The sequence below is a fragment of the Leopardus geoffroyi genome, chromosome E1, assembly GCF_018350155.1.
Source record: "Leopardus geoffroyi isolate Oge1 chromosome E1, O.geoffroyi_Oge1_pat1.0, whole genome shotgun sequence".
NCBI classification, from domain to species: domain Eukaryota; kingdom Metazoa; phylum Chordata; class Mammalia; order Carnivora; family Felidae; genus Leopardus; species Leopardus geoffroyi.
The window spans coordinates 3,146,385-3,172,787 of NC_059330.1; the positions used below are offsets into that span (position 1 = coordinate 3,146,385).

Below are 26,403 nucleotides of genomic sequence, written 5' to 3' on the forward strand. Positions count from 1 at the left end.
CCTTGGAAAGTCTCTGTCATTCACGGTGGGCCCAGAGAGCTTGTGCTAATGAGGTGACTCACGGTGTTCCAGGACGGGCACTGGCCATAATTGGAAGACCAAGCAAATGGTTGCAACTTTGGGCATGTGAGCCGTGTGAAACCAGCCCAACATCCTGGGAGGGGAGAGGGGCTGGAGACTGAATTCAATCGCATGGCCGACGGTTCAATCAATCGTGCCTACTAATGAAACCCGAAAATTCTGGGCTCTAAAGCTTGGGCGAGCTTCCTGGTTGGGGATAAACAATGACAACATGCTGGGGGGAAGAGGAGACGAAGCTTTACATTGGGGACCTTCCGAGACCTCACCCTCGCGGTCTCTTCTTTTGGTTGGCTCTGATTTGTCATCCTAGTGAACGGTCAAACCCAAGGGGGTAGCAACCCCCAAATGTATAGCCAGCTGGTCAGAGGTACAGGTAGCCTGGGACCCCCTAAGGCTGGTGTCTGCAGTGAGGGCCCTGTGTGGGGGAGTGCACCCTGGGTAATCCGTGTCAAAACTGCATTGCGATGGATAACCGTTTTCTTTTTTTTAAGTTTTAAGTTTATTTATTTTGAGAGAGAGAGAGAGAGAGCGAGCACGTGCACACAAGCAGGGGAGGGGCAGAGAGAGAAAATCCCATGTAGACTCTGAGCTGTCAGCATGGAGCCTGATGTGGGGCTCAAACTCACAAACCGTGCGGAATTTCTGAGCTGAAATTAAGAGTCGGACACTCACCCAGGTGCCCCTAAAGATTTTTTTAAGTGTATTTACTTATTTTGAGAGAGAAAGAGAGAAAGAGGCAGAGAGAGAATCCCAAGCAGGCTCTGTGCTGTCAGCGCAGAGCCTGACGTGGGGCTCGGTCTCACTAACTGTGAGAATCACAGAGTTGGCTGCTTAATCGACTGAGCCACCCAGGGGCCCCTGCAATGGATAATCTTTAAAAGACGCTTGCAGATCAGGTTCTAAGTAACTGACTTTTTTGAAGAATACAAACCAATGGAGGAAAAAAAAAAAAAGCAAGAAAAGTGAGACTATTCCAAAATACTTAATCGAAGAGACCTAACTAATGCAAGGAGTGAGCCTCGACAGGATCATCGATTTTAAAAGTTACAAAAAATAGGTTGAGAAATAGCACAGAAAACCAAACAGATTCTGCAGCAGACAGGATGAAACTGACATTGGTCTAAGCGTGCTAGCGGTCTGCGGTTCCGTGGGAACACCCTTGCCCTTGGGAGACACCTGCTGAGGTATCTCAAGGTGTCAGGAGGTCTGCAATGACTCATAAAATGGTTACTCATAAAAGTTGTTTGTGTGTGCAGAGAATTCACAGAGTGAAAGGTATATAGCCATTTAAGGCATTGTTCTTTCAACTTCATAGGTTTGAATTTTTTAAACATAAAAACTGGCAGAAATGCATCAGCAAAGGTTTAAAAAAAGGGAAAAAAATGAAGGAAATGTGGTAAACATCTTAAAATCATTGAGGGGTGCCTGGGTGGCTCGGTCAGCTAAGCTTCTGACCTCGGCTCAGGGCATGATCTCACAGTTTGTGGGTTCGAGCACCGCATCGGGCCCTGTGCTGACAGCTCAGAGCCTGGAGCCTGCTTCTGATTCTGTGTCTCCCTCTCTGTCTGCCCCTCCTCACTTACGCTCTCTCTCTCAAAAATAAACATTAAAAAAAAAAAATTAAGATCACTGAAGCTGGGTGATGGGTACATGGGGGCAATACACCATTCTACATCCATATGAGTTTTAAGTTTCAAAGTAAAATGCCTCTTAAAAATGATGCCAGAAAGGTTTTTTCCTTTGAAAACATATAGGATCACCAGTTCCTAAAAGGTCTTAATCTGTTCTTTAGTCCGTTGTCTTGGTTCCTCCTTCATTAAGAGATTTCATTCTTTTGTTTGAAATTTTATCTATTTCCTAAGTAGATACTATGTTCAGAACACCATGCCAGGTTCTCAGGGATTATTAAAAAGCAGTCACGGTAAGTCAGGGTTCCTACCTTAATAAATTGCAAAACAAGATACACAGGACAGAAACAAGTAGACAAGAACTGCAGCATATACAAAAAAAGGGCCCGATGAGAGAAAAATCAATGTGGGTTGGACCTTACTGTGTAGGGGGGTTCCAATTTTGGCATGTTCCTTCTTTTTTTTTTAAGTTCTTTTTTTATTTATTTGAGAGACAGAAAGCGAGAGCAGGGGAGGGGCAGAGAGAGAGAGAAAGAGAGAGAGAGAGAGAGAGAGAAAATCCGTGCTGTCAGCGCAGAGCCAGACTCAGGGGCTCGAACCCATGAACCGTAAGATCATGACCGGAGCTGAAATAACCGTCTGAGCCACGCAAGTGCCCCAATTTGGGCATATTTCCTCTCTGGAGGGAAGGCACAGAAGTCAGCCAGGATCCACTAAAATGGGCCAGACATTAGGTGTGGGACCGGCTAGGACAAGACAGAAATGTCCAACAACGTGACTGGAAACGGGGGCCTGAGAGAAGGAGGGGACACTGTAAGACCTTGGGGCCTAGAGTCCTAAAAGCTGATGACACAAGTAAGGACGCTGGGCGATGCATCCTGTCCGCACAGGCACGAAGGTTAATTTTGCAGTTTGTTGAGTTCAAGCTGCTATCGGTTCTCTACTTCGCACCATACGCTCCGGTAACACCAAATCCTTGAAAACCGCCTGGTGCATTTCTCACCTGCCGTCCTCCACACCTGGAGGCTGCGCTGGACCACCCTGGTGCAGCCGGCACCGGGCTTCTTCAAGAAGCCACCAGGGATCGTGAGAAGGAACAGGGTCTAGAAACTAACCCGGTGGGCACCTGCCCACCTGAGCTAAGAATCCACCGGAAGCCAGTACGTACCAGCCGCGGCCGCCACCTCCAGAGACCCAAGTCCCCTCCCCCTTCTGCCGCCCCGCCGCCCGCCCCCCAGAGATGGAGTCTAGGGGTCCCTCAGGCTCACAGCCCTGCCATCCTCGTCTGTGTTCACGCCCAAGACGTTGGCTCCTCTGGTCACTTAGGTCTGCTCACGCTTTCTCCTGCTCCCACACCCCCTTATTTTCTGCTCCCCCCCTTTCCTCTGCACGCTCTGGGACCCCCATTCCAGAGGAAGCAAGTCACCCACACTGTCCACCTCTTCCTCGAGTGCTCTGCTCCCTCCTCTGGCTGGTTTCCTGAATGCCCTAGCTCCCCCCCCCCTCCCCAACCATTCCCAGGCAGACCTCTCAGGGGAGGACCACCCTGGTCTCCACCCCCCCCACCCGCCTCAGACCCACGTCTGGAAGAAAGTCAGTGGCATCCTCCTCACTTACCATGATGCTGTTTCCAGACAAAGCCCCCGCCCGCCCTGCCCCACCCCTCCTCTCTGAGGTCACAGGGAGATCGGATTTATCTCCCCCAGTAAGGTCATTAAAAACAAAAACCTCCAGTCTTGTTTCAAAAAAGAAAGCACTTTTTATTCCCAAAAAACTGGGAGGGAGACGATCTTGGAACGAAGGACACCCTCTAGGTGAAATCATGCCGCGTTATGAATGGCTGGCGCTACACGCTCCATGATGTGTGCGTGTGACATCCCACACCCAGGCCCCTGGGACCCCTCCTCCCTCCCCAGCTACTCACGCCTGTGGCCACACCGCCCGCCCTTCCTGTGCACACACCAGTATCCCCAACGTTAATCTTCGATCTCTCCGGACCCCAGCGCTCGCGCCCGACCGCTCTGCTTCCTCCCAGCCACCCCCTCCCCTGTGCCGCCGTCCCTCCGTCCATGGCGGCAGCTTCTGGAATATTCTCGATTCTCTGGCTCCACTGGTCCCCACTGGCCGAACCGGCCATCGCTCCCCTTTTGACGGACTGGACCTGGTTCCAGTCCGGCGCTCTGCTGGTAGATGGTCCACAACAAGGGCCCCGACTGTCTCGCGCCTCGTTCTCTCTGCTCCCTGTCGTCTCCCACCCTGACTCTGGCCTGGGCCGCGTGTCTCACATGGGAGTGGGAAGGCAGCAGACAGGACGCAAGCAGGCACTTGAAATGCGCCCACCTGCTACTCCCAGAACCTTGCCGCCCCGTGAAAAGCCCGGGTCGGCCTGCCGGAGAATGAGAGGGGATGCGGAGGTGAGCAGAGCACTCGGCCACAAGCGCCCCCCCCACCCCCCATCTGCACAGGTGCAGGGCCAGCCCAGCTGGGCTGCTCGGCCTGACCCAGATCCACCCGGAGGAGCCCGACCCAGTTGCTGGGAAGGGTATTTTAAGCCGTCAAGTTTCAGGGTGGTTTGCTGTTCAGGAAAAGCTAACTTGTAGAACCCAAAGGCTAAGCCCCGCTGGAAGAAAACGCATGCGACCCACAGACCCGTGTCAGCTGCTCCGACCGCTGTCCCCGCATTAGATCCCGGACCTGCCGCTTCGTAGAAGAGAAGCCGTCCGAGGAGAACCTCCTGGATTTCCAGCCCCCCGGGGCTCTCAGCAGCATTTACTCTCTCGCACAGAGAACTCTCCACCGCCGACCTGCCCACCAGCCTTCACTCGGTTTCAGAGCAGCAGGCCTACACCAGAGGCTTTCGGTTTTAACTTTTCCACTTCCCCGTCATTCAAGTGCACCTGGCCCGGCCTCCCTCTTGGCCCTGGTCACACCCGATGCACCTGTCTCCGTGGGGCTCACTCTGCCCCCTCAGCCTCGCTGACCTCTGCCCGACCCCTGAATGTACTTTTCCTCAAGGCTCCACACCCGGCCTTCGCTCCCCTCCTTTTACAGGGCTGCGCGGATGGGTCAGGTCTCGGCGCCTGGAGCAGCCCTCTCCTGAGCTCCACATTCAGGCGCACAGCACAGCAAATGACCCCACTGAGGCTGTGAGGACCCTTTCACTAACTCCCCCTCCTCACTGAGCGGGTCTCCTTGCTTGGCTCCGGATGCGGTCACACCTCTGCCTGAGGTCACTGCCTCTCGCCTGCAACTCCCAACAGCCTCCCCACCGGTCTTCCAGTCCATCTGCCATCCACACCGCAGCCAGTCCGGTCTTCCTAACAATCCTTTTCTAAGCAGATCTAATGGTGTCCTGCTGTGGATATGGCTTCGTCCAATTCCGACTCTCTAGCACTCAGCACACAAGGCCCCGACTATCGGTAATGTTCACTGGGTAAAATGTCCAGTAGCCCAACAGGCACACATATAAACTCAAGCCTGAAGTGTCACAGATCAACGCTGAGAAACGTGGGAAAGGCCTGGTTTGACGGCCCAACAGTGAACCCCCAATTTAAACAACTCACGTCATCTTAGTCTTAAAATGGTAAGTGCCAAGGTTTACGTCAAATTCTTAAAATTACTACTCTGCACCCCCCCACACCCCCTCCCCCAATTGCTTTAGTTTCCAACAGAATCGAAAACAAGTCCGAACGTTTGAAATTTACTTACGTGCAAAGAATTGACTGGTCCTCACGATCTAGAAAACAAAACAAAACAAACAAAAAAAAGAAAGTGACCATTTGCCTGGTGTTTTAAACACTTGATACAATAACGTTGCAGTAACGGCCCACAGAGTATTAGTAACTCCGCTCCTGCCCCGCTGCTTCCCCAACCCTCACAGGGCCCTAAATCCAGTCACCCTTGCTTTGCCTTACAAGGCCAGATCTTCGGGGGCGGGGGTGGGGGTGGGGGGGCGAATAACAGCCGGGCTTCAGAGGCTTTATGTGCCTAATCAACCTTGACGCTCAAGCCGTGTGCATAACGGCTTCACCTGGGGAACCTTATAAAAAACGTGTCCCCCAGGGCCCCTCCCTCACGGAATCATTTTCAGGGGGTTGGGATTGAAATTCCCTGTTTCAGTAAGTTGCCCAGGTGACTCCGATGGCAGGGTGAGGTTTCAGAAAGGCTTCGAGAACACTCACAACTAGGGAGGAATCGTTATTAGAAAAAGAGAGAGAGAGAAAAATCAAACCCTGAGCGGGGAAGGCTGAAGGTGGACAGACATCTAAATGAAGCGTAACCAGCGTCTCAGGTCCCGATGGTATGGGCACCAAAAATAATAGAACAACGTACAGCAGAAGCAGAATCGCACATGACGTTAAAGTGACGAACGACTTAAATCTTTGCGAATGAAAAGGTGACATTCAAACCCACAGCGAACCCACGGACAGGCCCCCTCCCGGCCCCCCAGTGTGGGATGTATGATTTCTAATCATTTATGCGCGTGGATATCCAGTTTTGCAGATGAGAAAATGCTCCTGGAGGCGGTCAGGTAATCCACCCAGGTCCCGCAGCCGCTGAGGGGTGACGACCCGGGCCTGCGCTCGCAGGGACCGGCCCAGGTGGATCTTTCGTCACTCCTATGCAGAGGCTGCTCGCCCTTGGGTGGCTACATCAGGACCCAATAAGGGTCTCACAGTAGTTCAGGCACATTTTTTTTTTTTTAATTCATTTTTTTTTTTTAAAGTAGGCTTCACGCCCAGCGCAGGGCTTGAACTCACAACCCTGAGACCAAGACCTGAGCTAACATCAAGAGTCAGCTGCTTAACCCACAAGCCCCCCCAGGCACCCCCCGCCAGCATAAGTAGCTTTTGTCAAAGAGAAATAAATGTCACGGTATTATTAAAATAAACTAACCCATTCGTACACTCTGTGTATAAACTGAGTTCTACCAAGAGCGTGTTACTGCCCAGTGCCTCAAGTCTCACTGAACTGGGAACGGCCCCTGACCACCACCCTATCCCTCCCTCCGGCTGCGCAGGCCACATTCACAGGACGAGGCTGACCCCTGCCTCCTTTACTGGTCTGCTCTCGCAGGGGTCATGACATGCCCGTCCTTCCACGCGCTGCCCCAGGCCCACAGCCACCGTGTGTCCCCACGTGTCCTTCCGTGCTCAGCTCAGCTGGGCCCCTCTGGTTCCTGGATGCGTCCTCCTTTTAACCATATTCTGGAGTTAGACACACGATACCGCCAATGCCTGCCCACGAGGCGGTGCTGCGTGAGATCCGGCTCGCTTCCCCACACCAGCACCTTCGGTGGCTCCAAGTCAGTGCTGGGTGCCGCCCTGGGCTCTGCAAGCTTGTGCCCTGGTTCCCACTCTGCCGCGAACTGACTCCGCATCTATAAATGTGCCACTGATGCCCTGCTCTTCCCGCATTCTTCACCCATGCGGCTAGGATTTTAACAAATCCGTATTTATTCACTGTAAATAGGAACCCCCCGAGCCCTAAATTCTCCAGGTCTGAGCAACTTCCAGAGAACCCCACCACACCAAGTTTCTCATGGCTTTTCTGAACCGGTGCACACATACAAAAACTAACCAAAACTCAACTGCCTCCGAATTAATTCAGGACGGCTCCCTTCGGGCATCTGTACACACTTGCTATTGTTGTTCGAAAGCGGAGACCCTCACAACCACCACCTACTGTTCCAATCTGCCCCGTACTTCATGTCCTGTGCTTCTCACCGCCGCAGCCCGAGCCGAACCGAGCCAGCTCTGCTCGCCAGACTTCTCTGTCCTCGATGTTCGTCTGTCTGGTCTTGTGCTGGCTCTGCGCCTCAGTTTCCCCATCCGTGCAGTAAGGGGTTGGGCTTGATCACCTCTCAGATGCTCGCCAGCCGTGACCCGACCACGCCTCCCTTCTGCCTCACTGAATCCTCCTCACCCTGCCGACTAAACAACTATAACAACGTACGACGACCTCGATCTCTAAAAACCTGTAAATGTAACCAGAGCCTGAGCTGATATTTGAGGGAAACCACTTCGCTTTCAAAAATGCAACCAGCCTCCTAAAGACTATGGAGGCCTTTCCTAGCTCCGTGTTTCCCAAAGCACCTCCCAAGAATCACACACGGAGGTACTCGGTGAGTCCATACCGAGTTAAATCATAATGCAACAGCAGAAGTGGTTTCCGATCAGTGACCTCAGCTCCTACCTTAAAAAACTAGACGAGAGCAAATCGAATTCAAATTAGAAAGAAGAACGGAAATGGGAAAGAACAGAAATCAATGAAATGGGGAACAGGAAAAAGAAGGAAAAAAAGGTAACCAAATTCTGGTTATTTGAAAAAAATCATACAATTGATAAACTTCCAGCCAAACTGATCGGGAAAAAGACACAAATGGCCAAAGTCTAGAATAAGACAGAGAACAGCTACCTAGGATCCCACAGACACAGTCCGAGAACTAAGATAAAAAAGGCAACTTTTTAAAAAGACGTAAACCACTAAAGCTCATTTCAGAAGAACGAATAACCTGATTGGCCCCATATCTGTTAAAGAACTTGATGTTGTGGAACTAATATAACGTTACATGTCAATTACACCTCAGGTAAAAATAAACTGAATGTGTAATTAAAAGCCTTCCTGCAAAGAAAACGTATTTCACTAGTGAATTCCACACAACATTTAAGGGGAAAAAAAACCATACCAAACTTTTCAGAAAATTCAAGAGGAAGAAACCTCTCCCTCCCAACCCATTCTCAGAGACAAGCCCCACTGACACTACAGCTACAGAGATGTTACAATACAAGAAAATGACACACAAATCTCTGTCATCAGCAAGGGCACAGAAATTCTCAACAACACGTGAGCAGATCAAATCCGACGACACAGACAAAGGGGGTACACACATGAGAAGCAGGTGACCTTCGTCCTGGCCACGCAGGGTTATTCAGCACCCAAAGGCCAACGATCTAACTCACCTTACCTACAGACCACAGAATAACTGAATAGATGTAGAAAATGCATTTGACAAAACTCAACATTCACTCATGTTAAAAGAAGAAAAAAAAAAAAACAAGCAAAGTAGGAATACAAAAGCATTTCATGAACAAAAAACGTGTGCAGTGAACACCATCCTTCATGGTGAAAAGGTGAAAGGTGTGCCCGAGACCAGGAACACGGCAAGGATGTCTGTTGTCGCCACACCTACTGAACATTATTACAAGGCAAAAAAATAAACCCAAAGCCTAAGATATGAAGGAGGACACAGCAATGTCTCTATCTGCAGAAGACATGCTGGTCTACACAGAAAAATCCCAAAGAATCTACCAAAAATACCTTCCAGAAGAAGTGAGTTTTACAATGTTACAAAATACGTCAATACATGTATTTAAAAAAATATCTCTTACATCAACAGCGTGTGATTGGAAACGTTTAAATTTTAAGTTCCCTTTAACACTAGAAAGCATGAAGCACTTACTTACGTTGCGGTCTGTGTTTTACTTAGATACAAATCTGACAAGAACGGGAAGCTGAGATTTTTGAAATCAAGTTTATGTCCAAGAACTCTGCCATCCACTCATTCAGCCAGTGTTTCTTGAGCAACTACTCTGTGCCAGACCCACTCTGCATTTTATTGGTACAGTGTCCCCTAGAATCCAAACTTAGGAAGAAAGGTAAGCTCTCCTCTGGTTCTTTGCATTGAAGACACAAACTCTGACCAGTAATTATGATTACCGATCTCTTCACGGGCCCCCGTGGCATTTGGAGGTTTTGCTCACAGTGGTAACTGAAAACCTACACGGACCAGGACTGGTAGGCAGTGTAAGCTATCACTCGACTACCCGAGCGCAAGCCCAGCCCCACGGAGCTGTGCGGTACATCAGCGTGTAGCCCGTACCTACAGAACGGAATGTGACAGGGTTGCTGACAGGTGTTTTGTTTTTTTTTTTTTGAACAACTTTCAGTTGTCATGTAGCCAAAACTATCAACTAATTCTTTCGGCTTTTCACGTGGAATTTCATGACTGTGGATGCGAATGTGTCACACTGCCTTGGCTTTGAATCCTAGTTCATAACCCCTTACGACCGACATTTTCTTGGGTCGAGTTTTTAACTGTTTGGTGCCCCAGTTAAACAGGGACAGCAACTCTGTTTACTTGATAGGATGGTTGTGGTGCACACGAAACATCCGGCCAGTGCCCGGCACGCAGGAATAGTCAATAAACGTTCACTCCAGTACTAATGAGGATAGCGGCAACGACACGATATGCTGGTAAGCCACCTCTTCCTTGTTCTGTCCGCACAGGGCTGGTCTGGCAACCCGGTCGTGGGACATGATTCGCATTTAATCACTGGTAACTATTTCGTTCGATTCAGTTTTTCCAATCGACCTGTCAACATAATTTCAAAAACTCTCTCTTTTCGTCAAATGTATTTATTTTCCCTGCAAAGTTTCACGTCATCTACAAATTTCACGGGCATGCGTCCTGCATGCTGAGAAGAATGTTGCAACATTTTTAAATGGCCTTTAGTGCACACCCTGACAAACCCGGACAACCTCAGCTAGTCACCAGTACCCCATGGGCACCTTTGCCACGAACAGCCCTGGGGACGTCACGTTTGTGACACTCTGGAACGTCGTGTGGCGGTCCCGATTGTCGTTAACACCGTCCACTGTGCTTTTCCTTCCCGCTAAGCGAAAGGTATGTGGCGTGTATTGTCACGTTGTTCCTAGACCGTCAACAATAGATTCTAGAACCCTCCCTGGCAGGTACGTGAAGCTCAGAGGTCTGAAGCCTCTGCCCCTTTTTCAGAGTTGGAACTGCCCTCCGGAAACCCCCCTTTTCTAGATGATACTTCAGAGACCAGAGGGTCAGCCACATCAACTGTGAGAACGTACTTGTCTGGATGCGGAAATATGGATTCAACTGGAGGAGGAGTGTCCTGTCTCCAATGGCTTCTCCCATATGAGGCAGAGCGTGTTCATTCATACAAACGCTTTTCTGCATATAAAGATTCTTCTTCGCAGAGACACAGAACCAAAACCAAAGAAGCTGGCCATTCTCTCTCCGCGGTCTGCAAGCCCCCCCAGCAGTAGCCATTTTCTTAGTATTCTCTGGCTCTGAAACTAAGAACTAATATTAAATCTCATCTTTTCTCAGCCTAAATGGATTCTGGAGAGTCACTCTTCTAGCTTTGAAGTCCTTCCTGTTTGCCTCCAGGGACCTGGTACATAAGCGTCCCGACGAAACGTGAAAGCGGGGGCTGGCCTTCCCGCTACCCTTCAGACCCAGCCCCCAAGGCCTGCAATGCAGTGACAGGTGAACAGATCACACCCCAGTTCCTGAAGATCACGGAACTACTTTTTTTTTTTCAAATTTTTTTTTAATGTTTTATTTATTTTTAAGACAGAGAGAGACAGAGCATGAGTGGGGATGGGGTAGAGAGAGAGGGAGACACCGGAATCCGAAGCAGGCTCCAGGCTCCAAGCTGTGAGCACAGAGCCCAACGCAGGGCTCAAACCCACGAACCCTGAGATCGTGACCTGAGCCGAAGTTGGACACTCAACTGACTGAGCCACCCAGGCACCCCACGGAACTATTTTATAAGAGCCGATCGAGTTTGTCGTACTTTGCCGAGTTTATTTTGTAAAAGATGAAATGAGAGGGAGCGTTATTACAGGAGAGCTCACAGAGCACTAGGAGGTCCATGTTCAATGCTATCTTTTTGAGCAGTAAGAGGGAGATGCGTTCAAAATGGCCACGTTCTGGTTTTCAGGAAAATGTCCCTCCGTACACCATTGTGTCTAAAGCCAGGATTCAAAGGGATGACTCTTCAAATTTACACTTCATCCTAAGCCCAAAAGGAAGCCACTGCGATCCACCAACCGGCCCAGTGCTTTCTAACTTCTGTTGTCCCCTCTCTACGTATTTACGACAGAAATATTTTATGACCTTTCGCTCCCCAATGAAGCCTCTACCTTTTCCATCATCCCTCCCGTGGCTCTTCCTGTGGGTGCTAAAACCCAGTCCAAGAGAGTTCTGGTTATCCCGGTTTGTGATGGACAGCAAACGTATATAAAAACTAGATGTTTTTTGGGGCACCTGGGTGGCGCAGTCGGTTAAGCGTCCGACTTCAGCCAGGTCACGATCTCGCGGTCTGTGAGTTCGAGCCCCGCGTCGGGCTCTGGGCTGATGGCTCAGAGCCTGGAGCCTGTTTCCGATTCTGTGTCTCCCTCTCTCTCTGCCCCTCCCCCGTTCATGCTCTGTCTCTCTCTGTCCCAAAAATAAATAAACGTTGAAAAAAAAAAAAAAATTTTAAAAACTAGATGCTTTTTAACGAAAAAAATTAATGTGAAGTAATTATGAAGCAACAGTCATACTTACCTACTTCTTCTAGAAAATGGCCACGCTGCCCACTGCCATCTTAAAAATTCCTAATTCAGGGGCGCCTGGGTGGCTCAGTCGGTTAAGCATCCTACTCTTGATTTCAACTCAGGTCATGATCTCACAGTTCACAAGATCGAGACCCACGTCAGGCTCTGTGCTGACACTGCAGAGCCTGCTTGGGATTCTCTCTGCCCCTCTCCTCCGTTCATGCTTTCTCTCTCTCACTCTCTCAAAATAAATCAATTAATTAAAAAAAAATTTTACGGGTGCCTGGTGGCTCAGTCGGTTGAGCATCTGACTCTTCAGCTCGGGTCATGATCTTAGTTTGTGGGATCGAGCCCCACATCAGGCTCTGGGCTGACAGTGTGGAGCCCGCTTGGGATTCTGTCTCTCCCTCTCTCTCTGCCCCTCCCCGTGCTCTCTCTCAAAATAAACATATTAGAAAAAAAAAAAAGACTTCATAATTCCTCCACAACAAACACTTAACTACGTTTCAAGATTGTTTAAGCTTAAAGCCCTTTGAGACACAAACAAAACCACTAACTCACATTTAAGAGACTGAGTATTTAGTACTCTAACCCTCCCAGTTACCTTGAAGCATGCATCTATAAGCAGATTCAGAGATAGCGTAGATGTGTGGAGGCATCTCGTGGCGTTTCTTCCCTCTGTACATTTCAATGATATTCTCAGAGTAGATTGGAAGATTCTTGTAAGGGTTTATGACTACACAGAAGAGTCCAGAATAAGTCTAGAAGAAAAATAAAATACAGCGTTAAAAAAGAAAACAAAAAACAATCCCTGAATAGATCACACAGCCAGAGACCATACAGTAATCTGAACAGGAGCCTTCATCCCTAGAGTAATTAATCCCTTCTCCTAATTAAATCTAGCCGAGGATATACGATTCCAAGCCACAGGCAGTTCTCCCACAGATCATTTATTAAGGGGCACTCTTCTGGACTCAATTCCTTCATCTGTAAAATGGCCATAACAACATATGCTTCCCAACTTCACAGGGCTACCAGCAAAAGGCTCAAGCAGCCCGTGATTCATGTTTTCGGGGCTATTCTTTTCTGAGTGTGCACGGTACGAAAAGGTCAGTAATCCAGTTCCAGATTCCACACTGCAGCTAATCGTTTAGGAAATGCCATGCGTTAAGTTTGGGTGTAGAATCAAAGAAGAATACCCACAATTACCTGAAAACGTGGTTGTTAAAGAGATTTGCAAAAACATAAAACTTCTCTAAGTATTTTGCTGTGGAAAACAGCGTTTGTTTTGTGAAAGATTATTTATGTTAACTTGCTGTACACTTATTTTTTTTTTTAATGTTTATCCATTTTTGAGAGAGAGAGCATGAGTGGGGGAGGGGTAGAGACAGGGAGACACAGAATCCGAAGCAGGCTCCAGGCTCCCAGCTGTCAGCACAGAGCCCGACTCGCGGGGCTTGAACTCACAAGCCGTGAGATCATGACCTAAGCTGAAGTCGGACGCTCAACCGACTGAGCCCCCCAGGCATGCCTGTTGTACACTTATTTTAAATAAATTTATTTAAATAAATACACGGCTTACTATTTTTAAGTGAATTGATACATATTTTTTAAATTTGTTTTAATTTCAAATACGGTAAGTACCGATAAATATAAACCACACAAACACTAAAGGACACAAAAGGGTCCTCAATTTATTTTATTTTTCTTAATGTTTTTAGTTATTTATGAGACAGTGTGCAAGCAGGGGAGGGGCAGAGGATGTGAAGCAGGGTCCAGGCTCCAAGCCATCAGCACAGAGCCCGACGCAGGGCTCAAAAACTCACGAGCCGTGAGATCATGACCTGAGCAGAAGTCCGACGCTTAACCAACTGAGCCACCCAGGCGCCCCCTCAATTTTCTTTTCAAAGGCTTTGTTTTTAAATCATCTCTACACCCAGCATGGGGCTCGAACTTATGACCCCAAGATCAAGAGTCACATGCTTCACCCCCTGCGCCAGCCAGGCGCCCCATGGGTCCTCAACAATTTTTAAGAGCCATTAGTCTAGAAGACATGAACCCTTCTTGGCCAGCACAGTCACCATTATTAGAACCGATACTAGGAACACTTTTGATTTGGGGGTTTTCTTAATTCGCTAAAAATGATTTCTGAGAAGAGTGTACAAAACTGACCGTGGGGGTCAGGGAAGAACAGAACCGCCAGGCTGCTGCCGGGGGCCCCAGTCCTCCAAGGACTGAGGCATTTGGAAGTGGCAGTCCGTGGCACTGTGATGCAGGCCTTTTTTGTTTTTTAGTATTTTTGATGTTTATTTAGTTTTGAGACAGAGAAAGACGGACAGAGCAGGAGCGGGGGAGGGACAGAGAGAGAGGGAGACACAGAACCCGAAGCAGGCTCCAGGCTCCGAGCCGTCAGCACAGAGCCCGACGCGGGGCTCGAACCTGCAAACCACGACGAGTTCACGACCTGAGCCGAAAGTCAGATGTTTAACCGACTGAGCCACCCAAGCGCCCCGCAGGCCTTTTAATGAAGGTGAGCTGGGGGACCGAGTCCACAGGCAAGAGGACACTACAAAGGCCGGGGCTGACGGCGTTCAGCTGCGTGGCCCGCTCCCCGGGGACCCTAAAGGGTTTCTCAGCCACAGCTGTGTCTGTGAAGGCGGAAACCTTGGCAGCTGCCGCCAGAAGGCACCCTCGAGACGGCTCTAGACGCACACTGCGGTGACCGGTGCTAACGCGGGGACGGGAGCCTGCTGGAAGGAGGGCAGTGGTCAGGTCAGAACCTCATCTCAGGCTGTGCCCCCCACAGCTTTCCTAAGTCACAACAGAAGGTGCGGGTGTGGGCAGAGAGGAGGCAGAGGCGAAAGGCTCTGCCCCAAGTTCACGGCTAGGAGCTGTTGGCCTTACTTCTGAGCTGGCCAGAGGGACATCGCCCCTGTCTGCCTGAGGCCAGAGAAGGCGCCTGCCCCCTCCCTCGCTGGCCACTCGGGTCTTCTGACTGTCGGCTCTCTCGTCCGGGCAGCTCAGGTCCCAGACAAGCCTGGCTGGCTCCTGTATACAGACAGGTTAACAAATCCTAACTATACATCTCAATGATTATTTTAAAAATGTTTATTTATTTAAGTAATCTCTACACCCATCCCGGTGCTTGAACTCATGACGCCGAGATCAAATCAAAAGTCACGGACACTCTTCCGACCGAGCCAGCCGGGCGCCCCTTGATGAATTTTTAAGACCCCACTTTTCCATTCAAAAATTAGATCGGAGTCTATCATGAAGCTACGGATTCTACCCTCCACTTTTATAAGAGGTAAATTATAGACCGACCACAAAGAAAACAAAACAAATACATGCAAGAAAGCTAAAATACGGAAATTCAGTTTAACATCCCATACCACGTATGGCATGGTAACAGATCCTAACAGCGACATTTAACTCAGAAACAATTCCCACATATGTGTCTCCCATGCGGTGGGTGCTTTTCTGAGGACTCAGGATCACAAAATGACTCAGTCTCACAAATATGAGTACGTCATCTAAAAACAAGGTTAAATAATCATCAGTACCCTGTGCTTGCCAGAGAGGGGGAGTAAAAAAAAATGTTTATGTGGAAACATCATCCAATTTAAGTGCTTGAAGAGCTGACTTTGAACTCTCTGGAAATGAGCTCCAATTCCGGGCTCCTGTAGAAATGATAACGGAAGCGATGCTGTGTTACTTTCATCTTCCGCGGGGCACATGGCAGGAGGGCAACATGCTGTTAAAATCCCGTCTCTCTGACTCCAAAGTTCCAACTAGGCCTCATTCAGTGTGTGAATAGGCACACGAGACATTTTACGCCTTCAAGAAACACGCACCTCCGGGTGGGAAGACAACAGACTAAACACACACGCGAGACGCTAAAAAGAGAGCGGTAAGAAAAGAGAAGGAGAAAGATGAACGCGATTATAAATGGGGCAGAAACTCTGCAGCCGCACACGCAACCAACCCCAGGCCCCGAAAGTCAAGGCCGTCTGGTCAGAAGCTGCGAAACGGGGTACAAAATTCAGACTAGATGGTCTCTGATGTCCTTTTAAAAACTAGTTAAAGGGCAAAAGGAGGGATAAAGAAGTTGCCATGAAAATAGGGGGAGCGGGGCGCCCGGGGGGCTCAGCCAGGTCATGATCTCACGGTTCGAGAGACCGAGCCCTGCGTCAGGCTCGGTGCTGATGGCGAGGAGCCTGCTTGGGACTCTCTCTCTTCCTCTCTCTGCCCCTCCCCCACTTGCTCTCTCTCCCCTCTCTCAAAATGAATAGACTTAAAAAAAATAAAATAGAAAGTGCATGAAACTTAGTGGCAGGATATAGGCAAGGCAGAGTGAACAGCTCGGCCTCGCCGAGCACAGAACGTGCACGGTGGGAGCTCAGAAGGGCGGACTCAACCGCTTAGATTCTGCCCGCACAGGCGATCAGGTATCAGAGGTTCAGGGGAGAAGAGCGACGGAAGGGAAGGAGCATGTTTGTAAAACGATCGATCTGGTAGCCCCACGGAAAAGAGACCGGAGGGCAAGAGGTGGGGAGCGGGGAGTGGAGACTAGTACTGCCCCAGTCCCAGCACAGTGCTGGGGCTCAGATGAGAGGGAAGAGGTGGGTCACGAGAGAGCTGGGGGGAGGGAGACTCCATGGCGCTCAACAGGTCTGCACATAAAGACCACCAAAGATGCGAGCTAACAGTCCCAGCGTTCAACCGATGTACATACAGGAAGAACAGTCTGATATGTGGGGGAGATAATGAATCCCCTTTGAGCCTACGGAGCTTGGGCGATGCTGAATGGGGATGCGCTACAGCAGGCGCGCCCGGGAGAGCGCGACAAGCCAAGAGAACATTCTGAAGCACTGTGAAGGCCTGACGGACGTCTGTGCGGCCTCCGACACACCAGCTTCTGTTACACACCTTCCTCAGAGCGACAGGCAAAAACACCTGCCCAAGAAACCTGCCGTTCTGTAGACACGCTGCCCTGCTTTACGCCTCCACGTTTCTGCACGCGCAGCTCTCTCTGCCCGGAACGCCCACCATCCGACAGGAATGCGCGCACACGTTCTTTCAAGGTTCCAAGGACTGGGCAGCCAAGAAATGAGGCAGTGAGGATGTCAGGGCCAGGGCGCAGAGCAGAAGCAGGACCGAACGGGGGTCTCACCCAGGCCGCTCCCCCTCTGCAGCTCGCAGAGGGCATCAGGCCACCACCCGAAGGAGAGTTCACCCACACCATCTGCAAACACTGCACCCACAGAAATTCGCACGCGTGTTTGAAACGATAAACCCGAAACCCGATGTGAGGAGGAAAGCATCGTCATCCAGAGGCTTCAGAGAGAGGATGTGCCTATGGAAACTGCCTACAAAATGAGCTAAAAGGAAGCTTTAGGAAACAGATTTACAGGCGCAGCAGAATGTAGTAGAACAGGGACTCCACCAACTGGAACAGAAATGCACAAGGAAAGGAGACGTGGCTGAGGCCGGCAAGGAACGGCTGTGAGCGGTCCTCTGACATGAAAGCCCAAAACCCCACAGTGGAGAAAATAAAGAGCAGAACGGATATCAGGAAATAAGCGATCCAGTGGGCACATCTATTCTTAGAGCGCTTCCCTCTTAGAGAAGAACAGGACAAGGGGTACAATAATAAAAGAAGGTACAAGGGTAAAGACACTAGAATAATCATTACTGCTTCTTTGGGGAAGAAAGGCCAAAATTCTGCAAAAAAGGACAATCATCGAAAACAAACTGGTTGCTAAACCCTTAGGTGAATGGCAGACAAGGACACTCCCAATACACACGTCCGCCGAACAAAACCCCAGACCCCGGGCTGACTCACTTGTCAATGTCAACACCACAGATAAAGACAAGCTGGCATGAAGCGTGTCCTGAATCCACATCTGATCAAGCCTCTGGACGCAAATGCAATCAACAAAATCCAGACTATGGGAGGTTCTACAGAACGGACTCTGTTTCTTCAACTAAAAGAGGGGAGACGGACAGATCAGAAGAGACAGAACAACTACTTAGCATATAGTGACCGCCTCTGGACCCTGAAGGGAGTAGACCAGCTGCAATAAATATTTATGAGACCTAAGGGCAGTGTGAACGTGAGCGAATGATGACACAGAATTATTAAGTCCTGCTCACGCAGACGGTAGTTACAAATCCCAAAATCGGTGGCTGAGGACCAGGAGGCTGAGCAGAGTGAAATCTTGAGCAGCATGCAAGGTCAGGAGCACAGAACTAGGAGCCTGCCCGCTGGGAGGAGGGGAAACGTCCCAGGCTTTCACCTGAGCCCCTGATCCACGATGAGCTACGCGTGCTAGACCCATTCGCCTACCCGCGTGCCCAGAGCAGGACTCCAGACACAGCTCAATGTCACTGCCTCCGCGCTTCTTTCCGTACAATCACGGGCACATGAGACACCTACAATCCAGGGTAACATCTGCACCCCTGTGAGTCTGTTTGCATCGCCTCGTGTTGTTACCTTGGACAGTGGCATGTTCCAGTGATTAAAAAACGTGATTGAGAATTCTGCCAGAGAATCGGGAACCATTAAAAGAAAAGCCATAAAAAGAAACCATAAAAAAACAAACATAAAAAGCCTTTAAAAAATCATAAAAAGAAAACCCAAATGAAAAATGCAACATAAAGTAATGGAAATTAGCAATTCACCGGGTGTGTTTAAAGGCAATTTAGATACAGATGAAGAAAGAATTAGTCCTTCCACACTTTATCAGAAGCAAATATCTGAGCTAAGCACGGGGGTGCGGGGCGGGGGATGGGGATTAAAATACAGAAGGATGGGAAGGCTGCATGGGGCGCGGTGACAAGGTTGGACTCAGTGGCACAAGAGTGCTAGCAGGAGGAAAGGGACCGCGGGGCAGAAGTGGTCTTGGAAGGGGCAATGGCTGAGAATTTTCCAAGACCAACCAAAGCCATCAAGGCACAGACGAAAATGCTCCAAGCTCCACGCCTGATACAGGGACGCAAACTTCACCTAAGCACCTCGGAGTGAGTGTGCTGGAAACCAAAGACAAAGAGAAAATTTTAGGAACCGCCAGTGCAAAGCGGCACAGATTAGCGTCAAAGGTACGAGAGCGAAACCGCAGGCTGGGTTCTCAACGGCGCACAGCGCGGTGGGACACTCGCCACCAGCTCTGGACTCTAAATCCAGGGTGGGGAAGAAACATGAGATGAAGGAGGAGGGGCACCTGGCTGGCCAGGCCAATGGAGCATGTGACTCTTGATCTCGGGGTTGTGAGCTCGGGCCCCATGCTGGGCGTGGAGCTTACTTAAAAAAAAACTGAGGAGTGCCTGGGTGGCTCAGTCAGTTGAGCGTCCGACTTCGGCTCAGGTCATGATCTCGCAGTCTGTGAGTTCGAGCCCCGCGTCGGGCTCTGTGCTGACAGCTCAGAGCCTGGAGCCTGCTTGGGATTCTGTGCCTCCCTCTCTCTGTCCCTCCCCCACTCATGCTTGCTCTCTCTCTCTCTCAAAAATAAACATTAAAAAAATTTTTTTTAAATCTAGACACAGAAATCCACGTCAACATACTGAGCAGCAGCGTGCGGGCCGGGAGGCAGCAGAGACAGAGTTCAAGGGCTCCAGGGCCGCTCTGCATCCACTGCGGGTAAAGAGCAGCAGTGGCGGTCAGTCTCTGGTCGGTCAAGGCTGCACTGGAGAGCAGGTGACCGCTAAAGGAATGACGAAGACGAGAGCAAAAATACCCATCACAGGGTGAGAGGTGAAAAGGTACAATGGTAACAATAAACGTTACCTCATCAAAAAAGGAGGGAGAAAGAAGGAAAAGCACAGAACGGGGGGACCAAGAGGGAGCAAGGGGTCAGATGGCCGAGTTCAACTGAAATTTTTCAGTTACTACTGTACCCGTACATCAGCTAAATACTCTGGTTAAAATATTAATACTGTCAGATTAGGGCCAAAAATAACAACTACAGGCTGTCCATCAGGGACCTACCATCTTACGTAGAAAACCACAGGAAGGCTGAACATAAAAGTCTGGAAAACAACAAGCCATGCAAACACTAAGCAAAAGGGAAAAAAACTAATACTTTCCAAGAGAAGTATTTACTTCTATTTATTTATTTTTAAATTTTCTTTTTGAGAGAGAGAGAGACAGACAGAGCACGAGTGGGGGAGGGGCAGAGGAAGAGGGAGACACAGAATCCGAAGCAGGCTCCGGGCTCCGAGCTGTCAGCGCAGAGCCCGACGCGGGGCTTGAACTCACGAACCATGAGATCATGTCCTGAGCAGAAGTCAGCCACTTAACTAACTGAGCCACCCAGGCGCCCCGAGAAGTCTTTACTATTTAAAACAAGACCATTTCACGAGGATCCACCAGAAAGATCTAAAAATCCTACCTTTGGCTACATGTGACAACATAGCTCCAACACGTATACAGCAAAAATGACAGGACTGAAAAGAGGAACAGATTAATGGTGACCGATAGAGAACAGCAAATAAAACTCGAAAACCATGAGGATATACACGGCACAAGAGGGACCCTGCATCCAATCACAGCGGATGTGTGTGTTTTTCAAGAGCGTGCTGACCTCTTACCCAGCTCGAGCACATGATGGTCCATAAAACAAGTCCAACAAACTTCAAAGGACTGAAATCGTTCAGGGTATGTTGTTCTCTGACCAAAGGGATTATTAGAAACAACAAAATCAACCTGAAAACCCCCTGATGTTTGAAACAAAATTTTTTTAATGTTTATTTATTTTTGAGAGGCAGAGAGAGAGAGAGTGTGTGAGCAGGAGAGGGGCAGAGTGAGAGGGAGACACAGAATCCGAAGCAGGTTCCAGGCTCCGAGCTGTCAGCACAGAGCCCGACGTGGGGCTCGAACTCATGAACCGCAAGATCATGACATGAGCCGAAGTGGGACGCTCAACTCACTGAGCCACCCAGGCGCCCCTGAAAACCCCCTGATGTCTAGAAATTAATCAACCTGCTTCTAAATAACTCGCAACGTCCATGAAGACACCCTCAGTATTCTGAACTTAACTTGTATTGTATTCTCTTGTAATGAGAATACAACATACCGGGACTTGCAGAATACAGCTAAACACCTATCACTTACACCTCTGGGGAGACTCCTTATTTATTTATTTTTTATTTTTCTACTTGAGAGAGAGAGAGAGAGAGACAGAGAAAAGGAGTGTGAAAGCAGGGGAGAGGGACAGAGGGAGAAGGAAAGAGAATCTTTTTTTTTTTTTTTTTTTAAGAGTGTATAACTTATGAGGTGCCAGGGTGGCTCAGTTGGTTAAGTGTCCGACTCTAGTTCAGGTCATGATCTCACGGTTTGTGAGTTCGAGCCCCGCGTCGGGCTCTGTGCTGACAGCTCGGAGCCTGGAGCCTGCTTCAGGTTCTGTGTCTCCCTCTCTCTCTCTGCCCCTTCCCCACTTGTGCTCTGTCTCTATCAAAAATAAATAAATGTAAAAAAATTTAGAACGTATGATTTATTTAAGTTCATGTTAGTTAACCTACAGCGTAGTATTAGGTTCAGGGGTAGAACCCAGTGATTCATCACTTATATACAACACCCAGTGCTCATCCCCACAGGGAGAGAAAATGTTAAGCAGGCTCCATGATCAGCACAGAGCCCAATGCTTTAGAGGGCTTGATCCCACGACCCTGGGATCGTGACCTGAGTCGAAATCGAGAGTTGGATGCTCAACTGACTGAGCCACCCAGGCGCCCCTAGACTTCTTTTAAAAAAAGGGTAGCAGATCAGGAATTAAAGAGTGTCACTACAAATTCTACAGAAAATAAGAGTGTATGATGCACAACTTTATGCCAATAAATTTGAAAATTGAGATGAGGGACGCCTGGGTGGCGCAGTCGGTTAAGCGTCCGACTTCAGCCAGGTCACGATCTCGCGGTCCGTGAGTTCGAGCCCCGCGTCGGGCTCTGGGCTGATGGCTCAGAGCCTGGAGCCTGTTTCCGATTCTGTGTCTCCCTCTCTCTCTGCCCCTCCCCCGTTCATGCTCTGTCTCTCTCTGTCCCAAAAATAAATAAACGTTGAAAAAAAAAAATTAAAAAAAAAAAAAGAAAGAAAATTGAGATGAAACAGAGAAATTCCTAGAAAAACACAATTATCAAAACGAACAGAAGAAACTAGAGATCTGAGAAAATTCTACATCTGTTTTTTTTTTTTTTAATTTTTTTTTTTTCAACGTTTATTTTTTATTTATTTTTGGGACAGAGAGAGACAGAGCATGAACGGGGGAGGGGCAGAGAGAGAGGGAGACACAGAATTGGAAACAGGCTCCAGGCTCTGAGCCATCAGCCCAGAGCCCGACGCGGGGCTCGAACTCACGGACCGCGAGATCGTGACCTGGCTGAAGTCGGACGCTTAACCGACTGCGCCACCCAGGCGCCCCTGTTTTTTATTTTTTTTAGGTTTATCTTTGAGAGAGAGAGATAGACAAGAGTGCAAGCAGGGGAGGGGCAGAGAGAGAGAGGGAGACACGGAATCCAAAGCAGGCTCCAGGCTCCGAGCTGTCAGCACAGAGCCTGACACGGGGCTCGAACCCACGGACCACGAGATCATGACCTGAGCCCAAGTCGGATGCTCAACCAACTGAGCCACCCAGGCGCCCCTGAAAAGTTCTACATCTATTAAAGAAAAACTTGCCTACAAAGAAAACTATAGTTATTTTAAAAAGCAATAACACAAACCCTCTCCAAGCAATATATGAGAACACACAAAGGTGAGATATTCCCTGATTCATTTCATAAAACCAGCATCACTTGAGAGCAGAATACGACAAGGATATTACAAAACAAGGAAAAACTTAAGCCAATCTCACTCATGAATATAGATGCAAACATCCTACACAAAATATTAGCAAGCAGAATCCAATATATAAAAAGAATACTTAGCCCTTGCCAGGTTAATTTAACACTCAAAAATATATGTAATTCACCACCATAACAAAATAGCCAGAAAAATCACACTATCATTTCACTCGATGCTGGAAAAAACATTTGACAAGTGACATCCAAACAGGATTTTAAAAATTCATCTATTCAGGATAAAAACTAAGAATAGAAGAATTCCCTTAATCTGATAAAGAATATTAAAAACAAAACAAGGGGCGCCTGGGTGGCGCAGTGGGTTAAGCGTCCGACTTCAGCCAGGTCACGATCTCGCGGTCCGTGAGTTCGAGCCCCGCGTCGGGCTCTGGGCTGATGGCTCAGAGCCTGGAGCCTGTTTCCGATTCTGTGTCTCCCTCTCTCTCTGCCCCTCCCCCGTTCATGCTCTGTCTCTCTCTGTCCCAAAAAAAATAAATAAACGTTGAAAAAAAAAATTTTTTTTAAATAAAAAAATAAATAAAAACAAAACAAAATGGAAGCAAACCATCATTTTTTTTTAAGTTTATTTTTTTTAGTCATCTCTACACCCAACATGGGGCTTGAACTCAAAACCCTGAATTCAAGAGTCATGTGCTCCACTGACGGAGACACCCAGGCACCCCAAAGCAACCATTATTCTTAATGGTGAAATGATGACACTTCTGAGATCAGGAATGACAGACACCGATGATATCCACTGCTGTTTAACGAATATTTACTGAGGGTCCTAGGAAACACAACAAAGCAAATAAAAGAAATGTGCAAGAACTAGAAAGGAAAAAATAAAACTGTCACTATTTGTAGACATATAGAAAATCCAATAGAAATATCCATAGAGGACGCCTGGGTGGCTCAGTCAGTTAAGCATCGACTCTTGGTTTTGGCTCCGGTCATGATCTCACGGTTCATGAGTTTGAGCCCCACATTGGGCTCTGATCTAATGGTGTGGAGCCTGCTTGGGATTCTCTCTCTCTCCCTTGCTCTCTGCCCTTTCCCCACCTGTGTACTCTATCTCTCTTTTAAAATAAATAGGTAAACAAACAAAAAAGGCATATCCATAGAAAAGTAGAAAAAAACGTAGAAAATCCAAAAGAATCACCAGCTAAACTGTCATGACCAATAAACAATCTTAGTAAGATTTTATTTGTAAGAAATATGACAGGGGCACCTGGGTGGCTCAGTCGGTTAAGCATCCGACTTCAGCTCAGGTCATGATCTTGTGGTTCGTGAGTTCGAGTCCCATGTCAGGTTCTGTGCTGACAGCTCGGAGCCTGGAGCCTGCTCCGGATTCTGTGTCTCCCTCTCTCTCTGCCCCTCCCCTGCCCATGCTCTGTCTCTCTCTCTCTCTCTCAAAAATAAACAAACATTAAAAAAAATTTTTTAAAACCACGACAACTGTATTTCTATATCATGGCATCCATCAGAAAATGCTAAAACCACGATTGAAGTAGCATCCCCCCAAAAAATCAAATACCCCAAAATAAATGTAAGAAGAGCCATCCTGGCCTCCACAGGCAGTCATAAAACAGATCATGGAAGATGAAGAACTAAGTAAACAGATACAGCCATGAACTAGAAGATCACATACTGCCAAGATCGTGCTTCTCTCCTCAGCTGATCTACAGAATCAACAAAATCCCAAACAAAATTCCAGCGAGGGTGCATGCGTGTGCATGTGCGTATGTAAAACTGACATACGGTTCTAAAATTATATTGAAATGCAAAAGATGTCACAGCCAAAACCACCCTAAAGAATAACAAAAACGAGGGCACCTACCACACCCGATACCAACACTTAGTCTAAAGACCATGTGATCTTAGCCGGAAGACGGGCACACTGTCCCCCGACACAATTAAGAGCCCACTTAGGAGCACCTGCTATGTGACAAGGTGGCACTTTGGAGCACTGGGTCAACTGGACAGCCATCTCACACCACACACAGAATCCGACTCCAAATGGGGCCGAGGCCAACCCTGTGAAATACACCATTACATTCCCCTCTCAGACCGGGGCCTTCTGTCTCTTGCTGGAATCTGCCTAAATCAGGCTTTAATCTAGAAACACTGCATGTAGGAGTTACAGATCTGTGCACACGACCACCCGGGATTCCCACTCCTCACACACCGTACAGAAAGGCACGTCTGTGGGCCTCAGGTACTGGCCCCAAACTGGCAAACGCCCATGTCCAAAAGTAGCTGAGTGGATAAACTGGGCCAGAAATCTTACCGTGGAACGTTATGCTATAACGCTACAACAGGATGAACAAAATATCCCAACCTTTTTCATTTCAGGGCCCCTTTACACTCTTCGAAATGATTAAAGACCCCAGAGACCTTTCATTTTATATAACCAAGCTTTTATAAACATATACCTGTTCATTTCAAAATACCCATTTTAAAATAAATCTCTTCGTTTTAAAATAACGATACTTGTTAACATCAACAACGTCTCTTACGAAAATAACCTTACGTTTTCCAAAACGAAAGTGAGAAGGTGGTGCTGTTTTCTATTTTTGCAAATCTTCTGATTGTCTGGCTCCAGAGAAAGTGGCTCGGTTTTCAAATCTGTTTTCGCATTCAATCTGTGGTGCTATGTTGTGTCGGTTGGAGCAAATGAAGAAAATTAGCCTCACACACATAGCTGGTTTGGGAAAGAGAGCCGGAGTTTAACTGCCTTTCCCAGTTACCGTGGAGACTCCCCCTGGATGCTACCCCGAGATTCGACAAGTGAGAATTTCTTCAAGATCAGACGCAACGTGGCACACGTATCCCTATCGACGAACTCGCATCCTGTTCCTTACGTCAAAATCCAACAGCTTATCTTGCCTGTTGAAAGAATCTTTAACCCATCCGTGATTTTGTAACTATGTACACATCATTTGGAAAACGCTGGTTCAGTGAGTTATGATGGCCTTCCAGACGATGCCATTTCATCGTACGCCATTGGGAAAAAAAATCTGTCATTAATATCGCCCTCTGTCTCATCGGAAAGGGTTGCAAGTGCTGACAGGCCGTCACGTCCACAGGGGTAAACGGGAGTTTCCCCAAATCCGAATTTTCATGCGAAAACTCAGATTTTGGCACTGGCAACAAAGACGATCGATTGTTCCGTCTGAAGGGACGGGGCCGCTTTGTTCATTTCTCTAAATGTGTCTGCCGGACACCCCAGTTTGAGTAACGGTGGCTTATCTGTGAGTCACAGTCACTCTATCAGATAAAAATTGGGCACTCTTAAAAAAAAAAAAAAATAGCGAGTTCAGTTTGCAACCCATAGAACGACGCCCCTGCCTTTCCCCGCGGTTCTGTATGGAAGTGTTTTATGCACGCTTTACCACCCCATCGCATGGTATATTCAAAAGACTCCAGGGTTGACATTTCATAAAATCAATGATTTCTCCTGCTTTCTCAAGGGCAGCCTCATGCGACAATGGATTATAATGACTGC

At 48.3% G+C, this 26,403-nt stretch overlaps 1 protein-coding gene across 7 annotated transcripts in view; it reads right to left on the reverse strand.

Annotated features, from left to right (window-relative positions):
• Positions 1-26,403, reverse strand: part of MYH10 (myosin heavy chain 10) — a 135,084-nt gene that overhangs the window by 96,986 nt on the left and 11,695 nt on the right. For all 7 annotated transcript variants that reach the window (XM_045490374.1, XM_045490370.1, XM_045490369.1 and 4 more), the window contains exons 3-4: positions 12,673-12,829; positions 5,418-5,445 (exon numbers count right to left, since the gene is read on the reverse strand). In XM_045490374.1, coding sequence (XP_045346330.1) covers positions 5,418-5,445; positions 12,673-12,829 — 185 coding nt within the window. The remainder of the gene's footprint in view (positions 1-5,417; positions 5,446-12,672; positions 12,830-26,403) is intronic.